Raw genomic sequence first — 16,066 nt, 5'->3', positions numbered from 1 at the left:
AGGACCTACAATGTCCAATCCCCATTGAGCAAAGAGCCAAGGGCTAAACAGTGGGTTAAGGACTCCTCCTGGTTGATAAATGTTCGGTGCAAATCTTTGGCACTGATCACACTTCTTCACATATTCATGTGTTTCCTTCTGTATATTTGGCCACCAATAGCCTTGTATGAAGGCCCTGTGAGACAAAGACCTGCCCCTTGTGTGGCTCCCATAAATCCCTTCATGTAACTCTTCTAAGAGTGGTTCAATTGTTTCTAGGTGTATGCATAGCAGATATGGGCTAGAAAAGGATCTCTTGTACAACTTTTGGTCCTCAAACAACCAAAACCGAGGAGCCTTCCTCCGTACCTTGTCAGACTCAGACTTATCCTCGGGTAGGACATCCTCCTTAAGGAACAATACTATGGAATCCATCTAACTAGGTCCTACTCTAATTTGATGAATGGGAACCAAATTGCTCCCTAATTCAGTAGGCTTATACAAGTCTTTCACAAAAATCACCCGAGGTAAACTTTGTGCCAAGGAGGTTGCTAGTGTGGCAAGAGAGTCAAAATGTGTATTCCTACTTCTAGGGATTTGTGATAAGCTAAAAGATTCAAATTTTGACTGTAAATGTCTAACCTAGCTTAAGTACTCCTACATTCTGAGATCTCTAGCTTTTAACTCTCCTTGAATTTGGCCTACAACCAGTCTTAAATCCGAGAATATTTCCACAGCTTTTCCATATAGCTTTTGAACTATGATCATCCCGGCCAACAAAGTTTCATATTCTGCCTCATTGTTTGTGGTCGAGAAGCCCAATCTTAAGGATTTCTCAATTGTAATCTTCTCGGGAGATATCAGAACTAGTCCCACTCCATATCCTCTGTGGTTCGCTGCCCCATCAACATATACTTTCTAGGATAAAGGCTCTCGTAAGGAGATTACACCAATTGATTTTTCATCCATGTTCTGCTTTTCCATTTTCTCTTCTAACGAATTTTCAGCAAACTTAGCCACCAGATCGGCGAGGACTTAACTCTTGATAGAGGTACGAGGCATGTACTTGATATCAAAGGTTCCTAGGATCGTACCCTATTTGGAAATTCTCCCAGTGTAATCGGCGCTTCGAAGTAGGGATCTAAATGGGAGCTGGGTGAGGATAACAACCTTGTGTGATTGGAAGTAATGGGGTGGCTTACATGTGCCATGCACCACTACTAAAATGGCTTTCTCCAGTAGTAAGTAACGGACCTCGGCCTCATGTAATGACTTGCTTACATAATAGACTGGTCTCTGCATGCCACCATCAACCCGTATCAGCACCAAACTTACCGCATGGGAAGCCACTGCGATGTAGGCAAATAAAACCTCATCCACCTCGGGCCTGGACATAATGGGGGGACGAGATAAATATTCCTTCAACTGCTGGAAAGCTAGAACACATTCCTCGGTCCATTCAAATCCCTTATACTTGTTCAGCAACTGGAAGAAGGGTCCACACTTATCTGCTAACTGAAAGATGAATCGGTTTAAAGTAGCAGTCATCCCTGTCAGCTTCTAGACCTCCTTTGGATTCCAAGGTGGTTGTAAATCGTTGATCGCCTTAATTTGGTCAGAGTTAACCTTAATTCCACGGTGTGTAATCATGTACCCCAAGAACTTCCTTGACCCAACACCAAAAGAGCACTTGGAGGTGTTAAGGCATAGCTTGTGTCTCTATAATATCCCAAAAATATCCTCGAGGTCATTAACGTGCCTGGATTCTGTCTTACTCTTTACCACCAAATCATCTATATAAATCTCGATGTTTTTTCCTAACTGTGACTCAAACATCCTGGTTATCATCCTCTGGTAGGTAGCCCCTGCATTCTTCAAACCAAAAGGTATCACCTTGTAATGGTAATTCCCAGTAGGAGTAACAAAGGCTGTCTTCTCTTGATCATCTAAAGCTAAAGGTATCTGGTGGTAGCCTTGAAAAGCATCCAAAAAGCTCATCCAATGATGGCCTACGGTGGCATCCACTAGCTGGTCTATCCGAGGCATAGGGAAAGGATCTTTTAGGCAAGCCTTGTTCAAATCTGTGAAGTCTACGTACACTTGCCACTTCTCACTCTTCTTTTTTACTACTACGGTATTGGCTAACCACTCGAGGTAAAAAACTTCTTTAATAGCCCCAGCCTATTTGAGCTTCATTACCTCGTTCCTGACAGTATCAAAATGTTCCTTGGATGAGCGCCGAGGAAGTTACTTTTTGGGGGTGACAGATGGATTAACATTTAAATGATGGCAGATGAAATTCGAATCCACTCTTAGAGCTTCGTAAGCACTCCATATGAACACATTGACATTCCCCCTGAGAAAATCTATCAGCTCTTCCTTCTCCTAAGGAGGCAGTTGAGCTCCGACTTGAAAAAACTTCTCCGGATCATCCCCCACAACAATCCTCTCCAAATCCTCACATTTCGCCTCCACGGTTGACCCACTGGCAGGTGACATCAGGGTCTTTAATTGCTATAAGCCCCCCTCGGCAGAGGCTGAGGGCTTAGCCCCGATCCAATGCAAAATAGCGGCCACTAGGCACTGCCTAGTTGAGGATTGACTCCCAACAAGCTTTTCAATCCAGTCCCCAGATGGATATTTCACCTTCAGATGCAAATTGGATGAAACAGCCCTCACGCATGAAGCTAAGGTCTTCCCAAGATGGCCGTGTAGAGAGAATAGGCGTCCACCACAATAAATTTTACCTCTATTACCTCTGATCCTGCCTATATGGGTAGTCTAATCTAACCCTTTGGGACGATAACTTTCCCATCAAAACTTATCAAGGGCAAATCGTATGCTGTAAAATCCTCAGATTTCAAGTTTAGCCCCTTGTATAAATCAGGATATATTACCTCTACCCCATTGCCCTAGTCCACCATGACTCTCTATATGTCGTATCCTCCTATTCTGAGTGTGATCACCAAAGCATCATCATACAGTTGTATGGTTCCAACCTTATCCTCATCCAAAAAAACTCAACTCCGATTAAACCTCCATTCTAGCCCTCTTCGACATAGGATTAACGTCCTCGGCAAGCGACCAAGCCATAGACATCACTCTTGAAGGTTGCGAGTCAGTCCTCCCGAGAGCGGCAAAGATTACATTGATGGTGCCCAAAGGGGGCCTTGAAGAGGCATTTCCCTGCGCCCCTGACCTTAACTGGTCTCCCTACCTATTGGGTCGATACAAAAATTGTTGTAACCTTCCTTCTCTGACTAACTGCTCCAGATGATTCCATAGAGTTCTGCAGTCCCCGGTGTTATACCCCTGCTCCTGGTGATATTGGCAATGAAGGTTCTAGTTGCGCCTCAAGGGGTCTCCTCCCATCTTGTTTGGCCATTTGAAGTACGACTCATTCTTGATTTTCTCCAAGACTTGATGCACCAGTTCTCGGAACACAATGTTAACCATCTGAGGAGCCGTAGACCCAGATTGCTAGGCAAAATCCTTTCGGGGTCTATTATTGTTGTAACGATCCAACCTGAAATCCCTCCTCTCTTGAGGGATAACCTTACTCTTCCCCTTCCTTTGTTGTTGGTCTTCCTCGACCTGTTTATACTTATCTATCCTATCCATAAGTTGGCGTACACTGGTGGCGGGTTTTCTGGTCAAAGACTTCCTCAAGCCATGCTTGATCGGTAGGCCAACCTTGAAAGTTCTGATGGCCACGTCGTCAAAGTCGCCATCTATCTCATTGAACATCTCCTAGTACCTGTCCTAATTCATTTTCAGAGTCTTTCCCTCTCTTATGGACAGAGACAACAAGGAATCTAAAGGCCGAGGGACCTTGTTGCACGTGATAAAACGGGATCCAAATGCCTAAATGAGCTCCTTAAAGGAATCAATGGAGCCTACTCCCAAGCTGTCGAACCACCTCATGGCTATGGGCCCTAAACTGAAGGGGAAGACCTTGCACATTGAGGCCTCATTCTTGGAGTGCACAGCCATTCTCTAGTTAAAGTAGCTCACATGCTCCATGGGGTTCGTTCGACCATTATACATGGTGAACACTGGCTGAGTGAATTGCCGAGGAAGTCTCCCTCCCTCAGTTTTGCTTGTGAAGGGTGATTTGGAGATTTGGTTGAGTGCTCTACTTATTGTGTCATTTCCTAAACCTTTGAAAGATGAACTTCTGTTTCTATGCTGGTGATGGGCATCTTCATCGTACGAGTAAGACTCACTAGGAGGAGTCCTTGACCTTCATCTATAACTGCGACCCTCTTCATCATCAACAGAAGAGTCAGAAATGGATGGAGTTCTTTTTCGTCGTTAGTGACGTAGTTTTCCCTTCAAATGGTCGATTTCTAGTTGTAGGGCCCTGGTATCCTCCTTGTGAGATAGGTGGCTTGCATTTCGTGACTAGCTCCTGCTAGTGCGGGTGGTATGCATACTAACATCACGGTCCCTTCTTCACTCTAGATTGACGAAGTGATCTTCACCTTGGGACCCCATAGATTCTACCTGGTGTGAACCTGACCCTACCATAGTTGCACGTCAGACTCACTACAACACCAGAATTTCCCACAAACGACGCCAATTGTAAGGACCAGATTTGAGTCCCTAGCCCAGACGATAGATGGACCTAGGCCCAAAAAGCCCAAAACAATAAATTTGTAGAGAGCGGGTTGAAAAACTGGGCTATAATGAATTTGACAATAAATAAGGTGGATTCAAATGACAAGAAGAAGAAAATGGACAAGTTTTAACTGCAGAAAATTGTCCTCGACAAGGTCTGAGGAGATCGGTTCTTATGTATTGCTCTTAAGTTTGATTGCAAAATTGGTTCCTGATTACTATAGTGTTTCTCTCTTGGTTTCTCGATCCCTTATTCATGATCGGTCTCTTCTATTATATAGTTCTCCTTAAGCGATCTTGGCCCTTCACTTGTTGATCATCCAAGCTACCACTTGAGTGCTTGTCCCATCAAATACCCTCTCAGTCCCTCTGTGCATTGGGGTAGCCAATGCAATACTGTTCAGGGGTCTTCTCCACATTAATGTAGCCAGAAAGTTAGCTGCAGAGCATTCAATGCGGTGGTAGCAGCTTTTTCCTTAGATATTTTAGGACTCCTCCCTATTCTGTGTTCCCGTAATGCTTATCCATATCAACAGAATGTTCCTAGGACATTCCCCCGGACAACAGACCACCCTACGAACCTTGGCCTTGGTTAGCCGAGGAGGCATTCATCCTCGGCACAACCCCCTGGGCCATTTATGATCAAAACTGACTTCTTCATTTGTTAACATAGGCTCTCTTAACAATGTTTACCCTCCTCGGACGCATTCCAGTCCTTGGCTTAGGCCTCAAGCCCATTATATACATAAATAATGAGCTCCTGGGCCTCATTCCCCTACAGAAATTATATATATTACATTTGTTATTATTTCTATAATAAATAAAAATATTTTTTAAGAAATACATTACTCTTTATTAAATTAGTCCAAATAACAAAAAATAAATTTAATGAGACCATCTTAAAAAAATCATCACACACAATAGTATTTAATAATACTAATGAAAAGATTACGAGAGAGAGAGAGAGAGAGAGAGCTTTATTTTTTCTTCCTCATCCTCTTTGTTATATCCTATTATTGGTGTAGAAAGTAAAGAGCTCTTGGTGTAGAAAGTAGAAACCGATTGAATAAAGTTTAAACTTTAAAGTGTCAATAAATGTGGTCGGTAGATTGGTTAATTGGTAGAGGATATTTCACCAAAGTAGGAAAATATGAAGGAGAAATATATATATATATATATATATATATATATAAATCTTCTATCTCATTTATATTATTTATGTTTTATCAATCACAACTTATGATGGGTCTGGATTTTTTTTTTCCACTTTTAAACTATGATTATTTTATAAGAAAATAAAAAGAATATGTGATAAGTTGTAATTGGTAGAACTTCAAGTAGAATACTTAAAATGGTTAAAAATATAGCGATAAAGTTTTTTTGCCAACTAGCGTTCCATTTTTTTCGACAATAACATTTTCTAAAAAATGAATCATTTTTTAAAAAGAAATTTCTAGAAAACTATTTTATTTTTCTATATTTGGTAGTAACCTTTAAAATGAGTTGGAAAACTATTTTTTTTAACCCCCCCCCTTTTTTTTTTTTTGAGAAACAACTCAATCTTTTTTTTATTATTTACCTTTAATTCCCTTATTTAGCTTAGTGTGAGTTAGTGGAAAACAATTCTATCTCAAGCCAAGCTAAATAAAGGAAGTAAAAAAGATAGTTTTCTAACTCATTTTAAAGTTGCTACCAAACATAAGAAAATGAGATAGTTTTCTAAAAACTACTTTAAAATTATATATACTTCAAAATGAGTTGGTCTATATTTTTCAAACTTTTGTCATAGTGTTATTATTATTATTATTATTATTATTATTATTATTATTATTATTATTATTATTATTTATCCAGCTAAAATTTTTTAAGTTTCAAATTAATTATTTAAATGTCTCATTCTCTTAAGGAGATTATCATGATAATCAAACATCATCACAAATTTACAATTGATATTGCTCACATAATTGATAACCAAATTCAAATACATATTTATGTAGATTGTATTTTGATATAAATTCAAAGCCTCATTTCCAAAATATCAAAGAATTAATTCAAACCAAAACTATAAGAGGGAGAGGATCTTGTGATGGGTAACTAGAAAATGCACCACCAAAATATATCATCCCAAAGTAGAGGTACAAAAAACACAAAATTTCACCAATCTAAAGTAGAGTTACAAGAAAGGATAAATAAGAGAGAGAGAGAGAGAGAGAGAGAGAGAGAGAGAGAGAATAATCACCTTTATTGGGAAATAATGTGAGAGAAATAGCAAATTTATATAAAAGAAAATGAGTACAATAATATTCAAAAGAAAAAATATAGTTGTGAACACCAAATTATCCAAAATTTAATCGAGATATTTGGAAATTTTATTTGGTATGCAGCAATGGCAATAAAAATCCTCTAGGTAGCACAAGTGGAAACTCCAGTTTCAAACAATAAAGCCAGCATAAACCAACTTGCACATCGTCTTAACAAAGCATTGACTCTTACTTGAGATCACTTGGAAATATAAGGGGAACTGAAGAGCAAAATAGGGGAAGTGTTTGGATGAAGCCATCTGATCAATGGGTAAAGCTTTTTGATGCGTGGTGTGATCAAAATAATGTAGGCTTGGTTGTGGTTCTCAAATACATGTGCTACTAATTTAACAAGTGTCATTTAAGCCTATTAAGGGCAGGCATGTCGAAGAGGTAGACATTAACATCAAAATCTAAATAAGAGACTTGTAAGGACTAAATTTGGATTAGACCCAATATAGGATTGGGTTTTAGCCCAATGAGCCCAAACAATGAATTTGTAGAGCGTGGGTGAAAGAACTAGTTTAAGTGAGTAAGAAAGATAGTAACCATTGTCTATTTAGGTGGATCAAACACAAGTAATATAAGAAAATTTATCCTCAGCACAATCCGAGGAGCTCTGTTATATTGTCAAGCTGATGATCAAGGTTACAAGAGTTTAAAGGATTATTATAAAGATTTCTTTTTCTCGACCAATTCTAAGGACTGGATTTGGATTGGACCCAATATAGGATTGGGTTTTAGCCCAATAAGCCCAAATAATGAATTTGTAAAGCGTGGGTGAAAGAACTAGTTCTAGTGAGTAAGAAAAATAGTAACCATTGTCCATTTAGGTGGATCAAACACAAGTAATATAAGAAAATTTATCCTCAGCACAGTCCGAGGAGTCAAGCTGATGATCAAGGTTACAAGAGTTTAAAGGATTATTACAAAGATTTCTTTTTCTCAATCCTTTTTTCTTAGGCCACCTTTCCATGCTATATACTATAATTTTTGGTATCATCCCCACCATACAAATTGTAGGTTAGATTCCAAGAACTCCTTGTTATCCCATCCAACACCTCCTAGAACCTTCAACCAGCAGCTATAAGGCTGATTCATCACTGTTCAGGTATCATTTCTACATTAATGCGGCCAGAAAGTTAACTGGGATGCATTTAATGCGGAGGTAACAGCCTTTGAAGATATTTGTTGCCTTCTTCTACTCCTCTCCTATCCAATATCTGACTTCTAACTATGATGCAACTTGGAAGTATGTTCAGGACGATAGGACATTCTTATTGATCTCGAATCCAGATTTCCGATGTGACTTTTCTCCTCGGACACCTTTTGGACTATCATGAACAATTCTTATCTCTTCCTCTTCTACCATACCCATAATAACATTATTTGACCATCCTCGGACTGGGGCATAGGCCAAATATATACAGTTTTAATAGTACCTTCTGGCTATCTGGCCCCCACAAGACTTATTTCCAAAAAAGAGAGACCACATTAATCTAAAGGTCCAGTTTCAAATTATTTAAAAATTTCTGATAGATGTTATGACTAGAGCAACATCACATTTATATGGATCCATCACTTAATCCATTTTTAATTGCACCAATTATAAGATATCATATTGGTGGCTGTGAAAAATAATGGATTCATTGAACACTATATTGAAAGCTAAGTTGATGCATGATTATATGTAAGGGGTAGATTGTTATAGAAATGTTAGGATACCTCAATCACAACGTTGTGGCTGTAGTTTAGTGGTAAGAATTCCACGTTGTGGCCGTGGAGACCTGGGCTCGAATCCCAGCAGCCACATTACTTACCATATTTTGGGGCTTTCTAATTTTTTTTTTTTTTTTTTTTTTTTTTTTTTTTGATGGGAAATATGTGAATTTCAATCGACTGAACGTGGATGCAATATATGTGTGCTATAAGCCTATAACCACGTCAGGGTCAGGGAACAAACTTTTAGTAAATTGGAACTATGTTTTTGCATTGGAGCTCTAGTGAACGAGGTCACATATAGGATGAAATTTCAATACATGGTGTCTGCTTAAAAATTATTAATTTTTATCATTAGATTAAGATACTAATTAATTTTTTGGTGTAAACAGAATTTGAATTTCAAATATTTTATTCAATAATAATAAACTTTATTAGTTGAAATAACCGGAACAACTAGCAAAGAAAAACTTCAAAAGCTATAATAGTTTGATTCCTCTCTTTTTATTGTTATCCAAATTAACCCCACACCCCATTGATCTTTGTTGAACTTTCTTATTGATTTATCTGTGAGATGTTGGATATATTTTATAAATAATTTACTTTTGTAACTATGTAAACAAGAATAACACACATATCTAATCATAAATAAGAACATGATTAAATTCAATCTATAAGAAGAAATATGTACAATAATTAAATAACCTATAGACCAAATATGTGAAAAATAAATGATGTAAAATTGATCAAGTCTTGTATTTGACACAACTCCTAATAGCATATTTTGCTCTCACACATTCAGTGGTTCTTAGAGACTCATGAACATCTATCTTCCAAGATAAAATGATCAACCACATGGAAAAGAAGCACTGCAAGGTCCGTGCTCAACAAACTAAACTGTCTCTTTCACTCTCTTTGATTCTATGTTAATCAATAGACATATTATTCAATAATAACTTATGTATACAAACTAATTGACTCAAAAAATAAAATAATAAAATATTATTATTATTTGGACAAGATGGCTCAATTTACATGTGCTTAAAGCCCAAGCTCATAAGCATATAAACTTATATTCTCTATCATTTCCCATGGACTCCAGAATTCTCACAACTTTAATACCATGTTCAAGTAAACACATTATAAGTCAATTTATTTTTTCTTTTTTTTTTTCTTTTTTTTTTTTTAATTATGGGAATAAGTCCATTTCTTACTCACTTCATAATATTTATTTTTCTAACACAAGATTGTTTGCATGCCATGGTATCTCATCCAATCTAAAAATTGAACAACAATAACCATTTCTAAATATCAAGGGACTCAATACTGTACCGAAGACTATACCGGTTTGGCTAGCGGTACGATATATTTCGGATACCGGTCAATACCGGTGTACCGTTTTGGGTTTACCGCTATTTTTTATATTTATAAATATATATATATATATATATGTATGTATGTTTGTGTATATATATTATAATAAATATAAAATTTTACCATAAAACATTTCCTCAATTCAGAACTAATTATTCATGGTTTTAGACTTTAGTATCAATTAAAAAAAAAAACAACAACACAATATAAAAAATAGAAAGCTTAAAAGTTATCATTGCATACTAAGAAAACATATCTATATATTACTAAAAGCTGAAGCGTAGCGTTTAATGTTGTTGCTCTCACGTTGCGCCACATCAGCTGTCACGTCATTCTTTTTCTTTTCTTTTCTTTTTTAAAATATAATTTTTCCTACAATTTTAAAATGGTTTTTACAATTTTCAGCCCTATAAATGCAGTCCACTACTTATTTATTTACTTCCATTATCACCATATAATAAATCCAACTCACTACTTATTTATTTACTTCCACTATCACCCTATAATAAATCAGTATAATTAATCTAGCCCACCTCTTATTTATTTAGTTCCACTATCAAGTCCAACCCAAAATCTTTTCAGTTCAGCTTTAGGGTTTTGTGTCAGCCTTTTCAGCTTAAAAAACAAAAAACAAAAAAACAAAACGTTGAAACCTTTCAAGCTTTAGGGGTTTTTTTTTTTTTTTTCCCAATTTTCTTATAATTGTTTTTAACATTTATTTTTTAAATATTTATATTTCTCTAACCTTTCTCTCTCCCTTACCTTTTCATCTCCCCACTACCCTCTACATTAATATCATTCTTCCTCTTTCCCTTCATCTTCCTTTATTTTTGTCTCTTCTTATTCACACCCTCTTACTATAAATTTGTTACTATCTCTTCTATTCTATGCATAGTTTTCCTCACAAAAAAAATGTTCCTTCTCTCTCTCTCTCTCCCCCTCTCTATATATTTTTTGGTGGATTTTATTTATTTATTTTTCTTGCATCTCTACTTTAGGTTGATAATTGTTTATATTTTTTAAAACTCTATTTTGGGTTAATGCGATTTAGTTTAGTTTTTTAAATTGTGATTTAGTTTTGTTTTTTAAATTGTTGTTGTTTTTATTTTATTTTTTATTCTCTTTGATTGTTAAGTGTTATTCTATTACGTTCTAAAGAATTAAATATAGCATATAAAAATATAATAGTATTCTATTACATAACATGATTTGGATAATTTGGTATTTATTCGGTTACATAGCATGATTTTTTATAGTGCTCAATTTAGATGTTAAACTATGAGACTTTACTAATTTTTGTTTATTTTCTAATCCTTTGTTGTGGACAAAGTATTCTTAATAGTTGTATTAGAAGTACTCTATAATGCCATTTATTTAAAGAAAAGCAAAGGTTAGCCAAACGAAAATAATCGGATAGGTGAAATTTTAACTTTTACAATTTTATTTTTATTATTATTATTTTATAACAATGCATGTATAGAAATTTAATTCTTAGATTTTGCTAATAATTGTTTATTTGATAATATGTTTTGGGCGGCCGAAATTATAATTTCTACAAAGAAAATAACCTTAATAGATTATCAAAAACAAAATTTTATCCTAATATTGATTCAATTAATCATTGTTAAGTTTTATGTTTTTTTTAGTTTACGTTTTTTTGGTGTTTTCGATTGTTCCTATATTACATTTATGATTGTTCCTATAATAAATAAAAATATAATTATGAAATATATTACTCATTATTAGATTAGTTTAAATTGGGGGAAAAAATAAAACCACCATAAAAATAATTATCACGCACAATGCGTGGATTCGAGGCTAGTAATACTAATAAGTTAATGCAAATAAGTTATCATTCTGCCTTAACAAAAATTCAAAATTACAAAACTTAAAAAAATAATAATAACAAAAAAAAAAAAAAACATTTTTCAGTACCAGCCGGTATTGCCCAAAATTGGCCGGTATGGCCGGTATTTAAACCGATATAAAACGTTGATGTTTCGATACCGGTATACATACCGGTATAGTATTGACTTCCTTGCTAAATATTTGAAGAATACCGAATTCATATTTACTTCTTGTACATCCATTATTAATTTATGTTCTTGTATGTGGCAGTACTTCTCATACAATCTAAAAATAATTGAACGTGTATTAATTTTTAGTATCTTACATGATGCACAGGCTCTTGCATTCGTACATGTCCGTTAATGGTGCAAGCTGAGAGAAGGGAATAAGAACTTTTTCTTTTCTTTCTTAGGGAGGAACCATTTTAAACCCCATAATTTAGGAGTAATCCAAACTAAACCCGATAGTTTCAAATTAAAATTGAACACTACATTTTTTAATCATATCAATTTAAACTCTCAATCAAACCCAAAAATCAATCATCGATCCAAATCAAACTTGAAAACTCTAAGGTATAAATTGATATGATTTTGCAAGCACATAGTCGATTTTAAATTAGCAAAACTATAAGATTAAATGTAACAGTCTCAAACTTAAGGTTTAAATTAAAACTTTTGAAACTATATGGTTTGATTTCAAACCATCCATAAAACGTAGGGCTTAATATATAATTTACCTGTTTTTTCATAAAATGTAAAGAAAGGAATTTGAGCCCTGAACCAAACACTAGAAGGGGACGGATTCCACTTTAATTAAAGATAATGTGATCTAATTTTGATTATTATGAATAATACAAACAAAGAAACAAACATGATATCTATCACAAACACATAAATATTGATTCTGCTTCCCTTTAAGGAAAAACGAAACATGAAAGATTTTTATTCATCAAACAAAAAAACTTACAAGCATTGGATTCGGACTAGATTATTAAGATGAAGACACTCAAAAAGAGAGGACTCGTGCTTATTACAATCTTACATATCACTACTGAGGGAAACTGTTGCATTATATTCAGCAGTGACATCCCAGATTCTTTCTCCACCAAAATTGAGGTTATATTTGGACTGTTTATTTGGGAAGAACAAGCCAAAGTTTTTCTCTAGCTCTGGTTGCTTCTGATTCTCATTAAACATGGCAAAAAGATAGGTCTCTATTGCCCTCCCAGGCCTCTTTGGTGTACCCCCTTTGACATGCCTAATCAAATTTGAGTAATAAGTACGTGCATTATCAAATGATGTAGCAAATCCACCTGCTGATGGCCATCCACTCTCTGAAACAACAACCTCCAATGAACCGCCCCACGACCTCTCGAGAGCTGAGTACAATGCATCCATCATTGCGTCAAAAAGGTTTTGATATCCATTGGGTCCATCCCATGCCACAACTGATGGGGAAGTAAACAAAGCATAGGGAAGAGAAATGTCGCGTGGATTTCCAGCATAGCTAAAATAAGTGTACACATTGGCTAGTAAGGGTGCCTTAGCGTATACTAGGTGACCAATGATTGGGTCTAAATATGATCTAACATCACCTCTGAAAGCCCCTTGTGATGGAGGGTAGGAGTTTCCTATTAAGGTCATGTCAATTGCAATTGAAACCTGGATTTGGTCCTTAAGGCCAGCTGATCTAATTGCATTGAATACGTTGGTTAAGGCAGGGAGGACAAATTGTGCTAACCCAGCTGTGCCTCCATTAACAGGACTCACTTCATTTCCAACTGCAATGTATCGAAACCTGACACTAGGCCAGAAGTTTAGTACGTTTTTTTGTACCCATGCTTGTGCGTTGGAAGGGTTGGCAAGGCTTTGAAGGTCTGAGTTTGGGACACCTAGCATGACTTCAATGTTAGAGCCTCTAAGGGCTTGTAGAACTGCTTGATTCGGATCATAGATTCTCATTCGCTTGATGTTGTTTGACTTGTAGAGAGCTATAACGTCTTGCACAGATGGCAGATTGTTGCCAAGCATTCCATAACAAACACCAACAGATTGTGCACCTGCATCCAAATATAACATTAATAGAAGTAATTTAAAAGGATGTACAATTAAGGAAATAACAAAGAGTATAATTTCTGATATAATAGAATAATAGAAAAGAATACACGTGCTCAACCCTAACAAATCTATTGAGAATAAATAGCCGACCCCAAAATTTGGAAGTCAGGCTTGGTTGTTGATGTTGTTACCTATGTGTTGGGCTTTGTGGGTTAATTCCCTACACTATGTAGTGGTACTACTAGTCATATTTATTAATAAGACACATGGGTAATATGGATCATTTGCTAATTCTAATTAAGAAATTTTTTTTTTCTTTCACAACAATGTTTAAAAATATTCATTTTCATTTTCATTTAAGCATAGTCTTGTGTGGAAAATCATTGCAAGCTGCACTAAGAGATTGTTACAGAATCAGGACCAAGACTTTATAAGACAACAAAGTCTATTTGAGATATATGCTTTGTTCTTCTTCAAAATGAAGTAACAAAAAAATAACACGCTTGTTGTGGTAGTTAATAATGACAACTCTCATAATTCAAATTATCCCTCCAAATAGGATACAAATTAAGCAGATTTGTGCAGATTGTAGTGAAGAAGATATTTCAGGCTTGTCTGAAAATTCTATTTTTGCTAGGAACATACCAATATGGGAATCAACACAAATGAGTCAGACTGCAAATGCTAGTCCTTGTCATGTTAAGCAATGAAGTGAATTTGTCAAGCCTCTTGAAATCTTGAAAACTAACATGGAACTTCTTTGCATATTACAAATGATTCCTGTTTTCAACATTTCTTACATAATAGATAGATTGACAATGTTGCCACTGTTAAAACTGTACTCTTTGACAGCATGCATGGCTTTTGCTATACTAGTTTTGATAGAGAATGATGCACACTGACACATTGTTTCATAAGTAAATGTATAAATCACACATAAATGCACATAAAAAGAGGCACAGTGAAAGAGAGGAGACCTGTTGTGGCAAGGTTCGCCATCAAGAACCCTAGAAGAAACACTATAGCTGCCATTAAGGATCTGTTACTCGTTTCCAAGAAGGTAGTCATAGAGAAGAAAAGGCACAAATCAAATAGCTTGAAAGCTTGTATTTGTCACCTCCATTTCGGCTCTTTATATAGACATAGAGTTTATAGTTGCCTGACTATATTATGCCTGAATATTCCATTCCAAATTACTTTTTAAGTTTCATGGCAGTCGATGTTTACCAATTCAATGCATGCTTATCTCTCTCAATTTACTTTCAAAATATCTAAGTCTTCCTTTTTATTTAATTTGTGGGTAGATAAGATTGATGTCTCTATCTTCAATAAATAAATAAATGGTTCATTGCACTTTCTCTTTGACTATATGCAGTTGGGATGCCTCATGATTATTGATAATAAGCACTATGTTAAGACTTTCCTTTAAATTTTAACTAAAAAAAAAATTTGAAATTGCATCCAGCATAAACTTGCCAAGAATCCTAATAGCACAAAACAAAATGTTTATTACTAATAATTAAGGGCGGATATTGCTCGATTTTAAAGTTTGTGAGAGATGTTGCAACATTGTGCAACTTGCCAAAATAATTATTAAAAAAAACTCAATAGAGATCAACATGGATAGAGCATTGTACATTACCACCGCACATCATGCGATGGTCATTCCGCAACATAAGTGCTTGTGAGGTGTGAAGGAGAAGGGTCGGAGTTCAAGTCTTCAGTATGGAGTTTTACACACATATACACTTAGATTAGGTTAAAGTAAAATTTTTATTTTGTTAAAAAAAAAAAAAAAAAAAAAAAAAAAGGCATTATACAATTATAGTTATGAAATAGCAAATGTGAGAGAGTAGATAATATTTCAAGTCAATAATATTGTCAGCAACCAACTAAGTCGATGCTTCATGTATCCTTAGGTGACAAAATGGGGCTAAACAATTATTATTATTATTATTATTATTTTGCTTATTGGCTTTGAATATAGCAGGTTATGGTTTTTTTTCTTTTAAAAAAAATGCGCATGTTGGTTTCAGCAACCTGCAATCATTTTCTATGAAACCAACAGCATTAATTTACGTGACAATCCATCAAATGATATTGTTATTTATTATTTTTGTACCTGTTATCATAAATGCTATTGGCTTTATCTCAATGATAAGCCTCCGG

The 16,066-nt window shown here is 35.4% G+C and overlaps 1 protein-coding gene and 1 non-coding gene across 2 annotated transcripts; one reads left to right on the top strand and one right to left on the bottom strand.

The window, feature by feature from the left end:
- Positions 1-8,639: 8,639 nt before the first annotated feature.
- On the top strand, positions 8,640-8,711 carry TRNAH-GUG. The gene has a single exon. It is a non-coding gene; the product is annotated as a tRNA-His (tRNA).
- A 4,041-nt stretch (positions 8,712-12,752) lies between these two features.
- LOC115993706 (glucan endo-1,3-beta-glucosidase, basic vacuolar isoform-like) lies at positions 12,753-15,094 on the bottom strand. Its single transcript, XM_031117661.1, has 2 exons — positions 14,875-15,094; positions 12,753-13,899 (listed from the first exon to the last, which is right to left on the bottom strand). The coding sequence occupies exons 1-2, from the start codon at positions 14,963-14,965 to the stop codon at positions 12,878-12,880; spliced, it is 1,113 nt and encodes a 370-aa protein (XP_030973521.1). The 5' UTR covers positions 14,966-15,094; the 3' UTR covers positions 12,753-12,877.
- Positions 15,095-16,066: the final 972 nt, after the last annotated feature.

This window comes from Quercus lobata, chromosome 6 (assembly GCF_001633185.2).
Source record: "Quercus lobata isolate SW786 chromosome 6, ValleyOak3.0 Primary Assembly, whole genome shotgun sequence".
Taxonomy (NCBI): Eukaryota; Viridiplantae; Streptophyta; class Magnoliopsida; order Fagales; family Fagaceae; genus Quercus; species Quercus lobata.
Note: the sequence above shows the minus strand (reverse complement) of the source record. Positions and strands in the feature narration are given on the sequence as shown.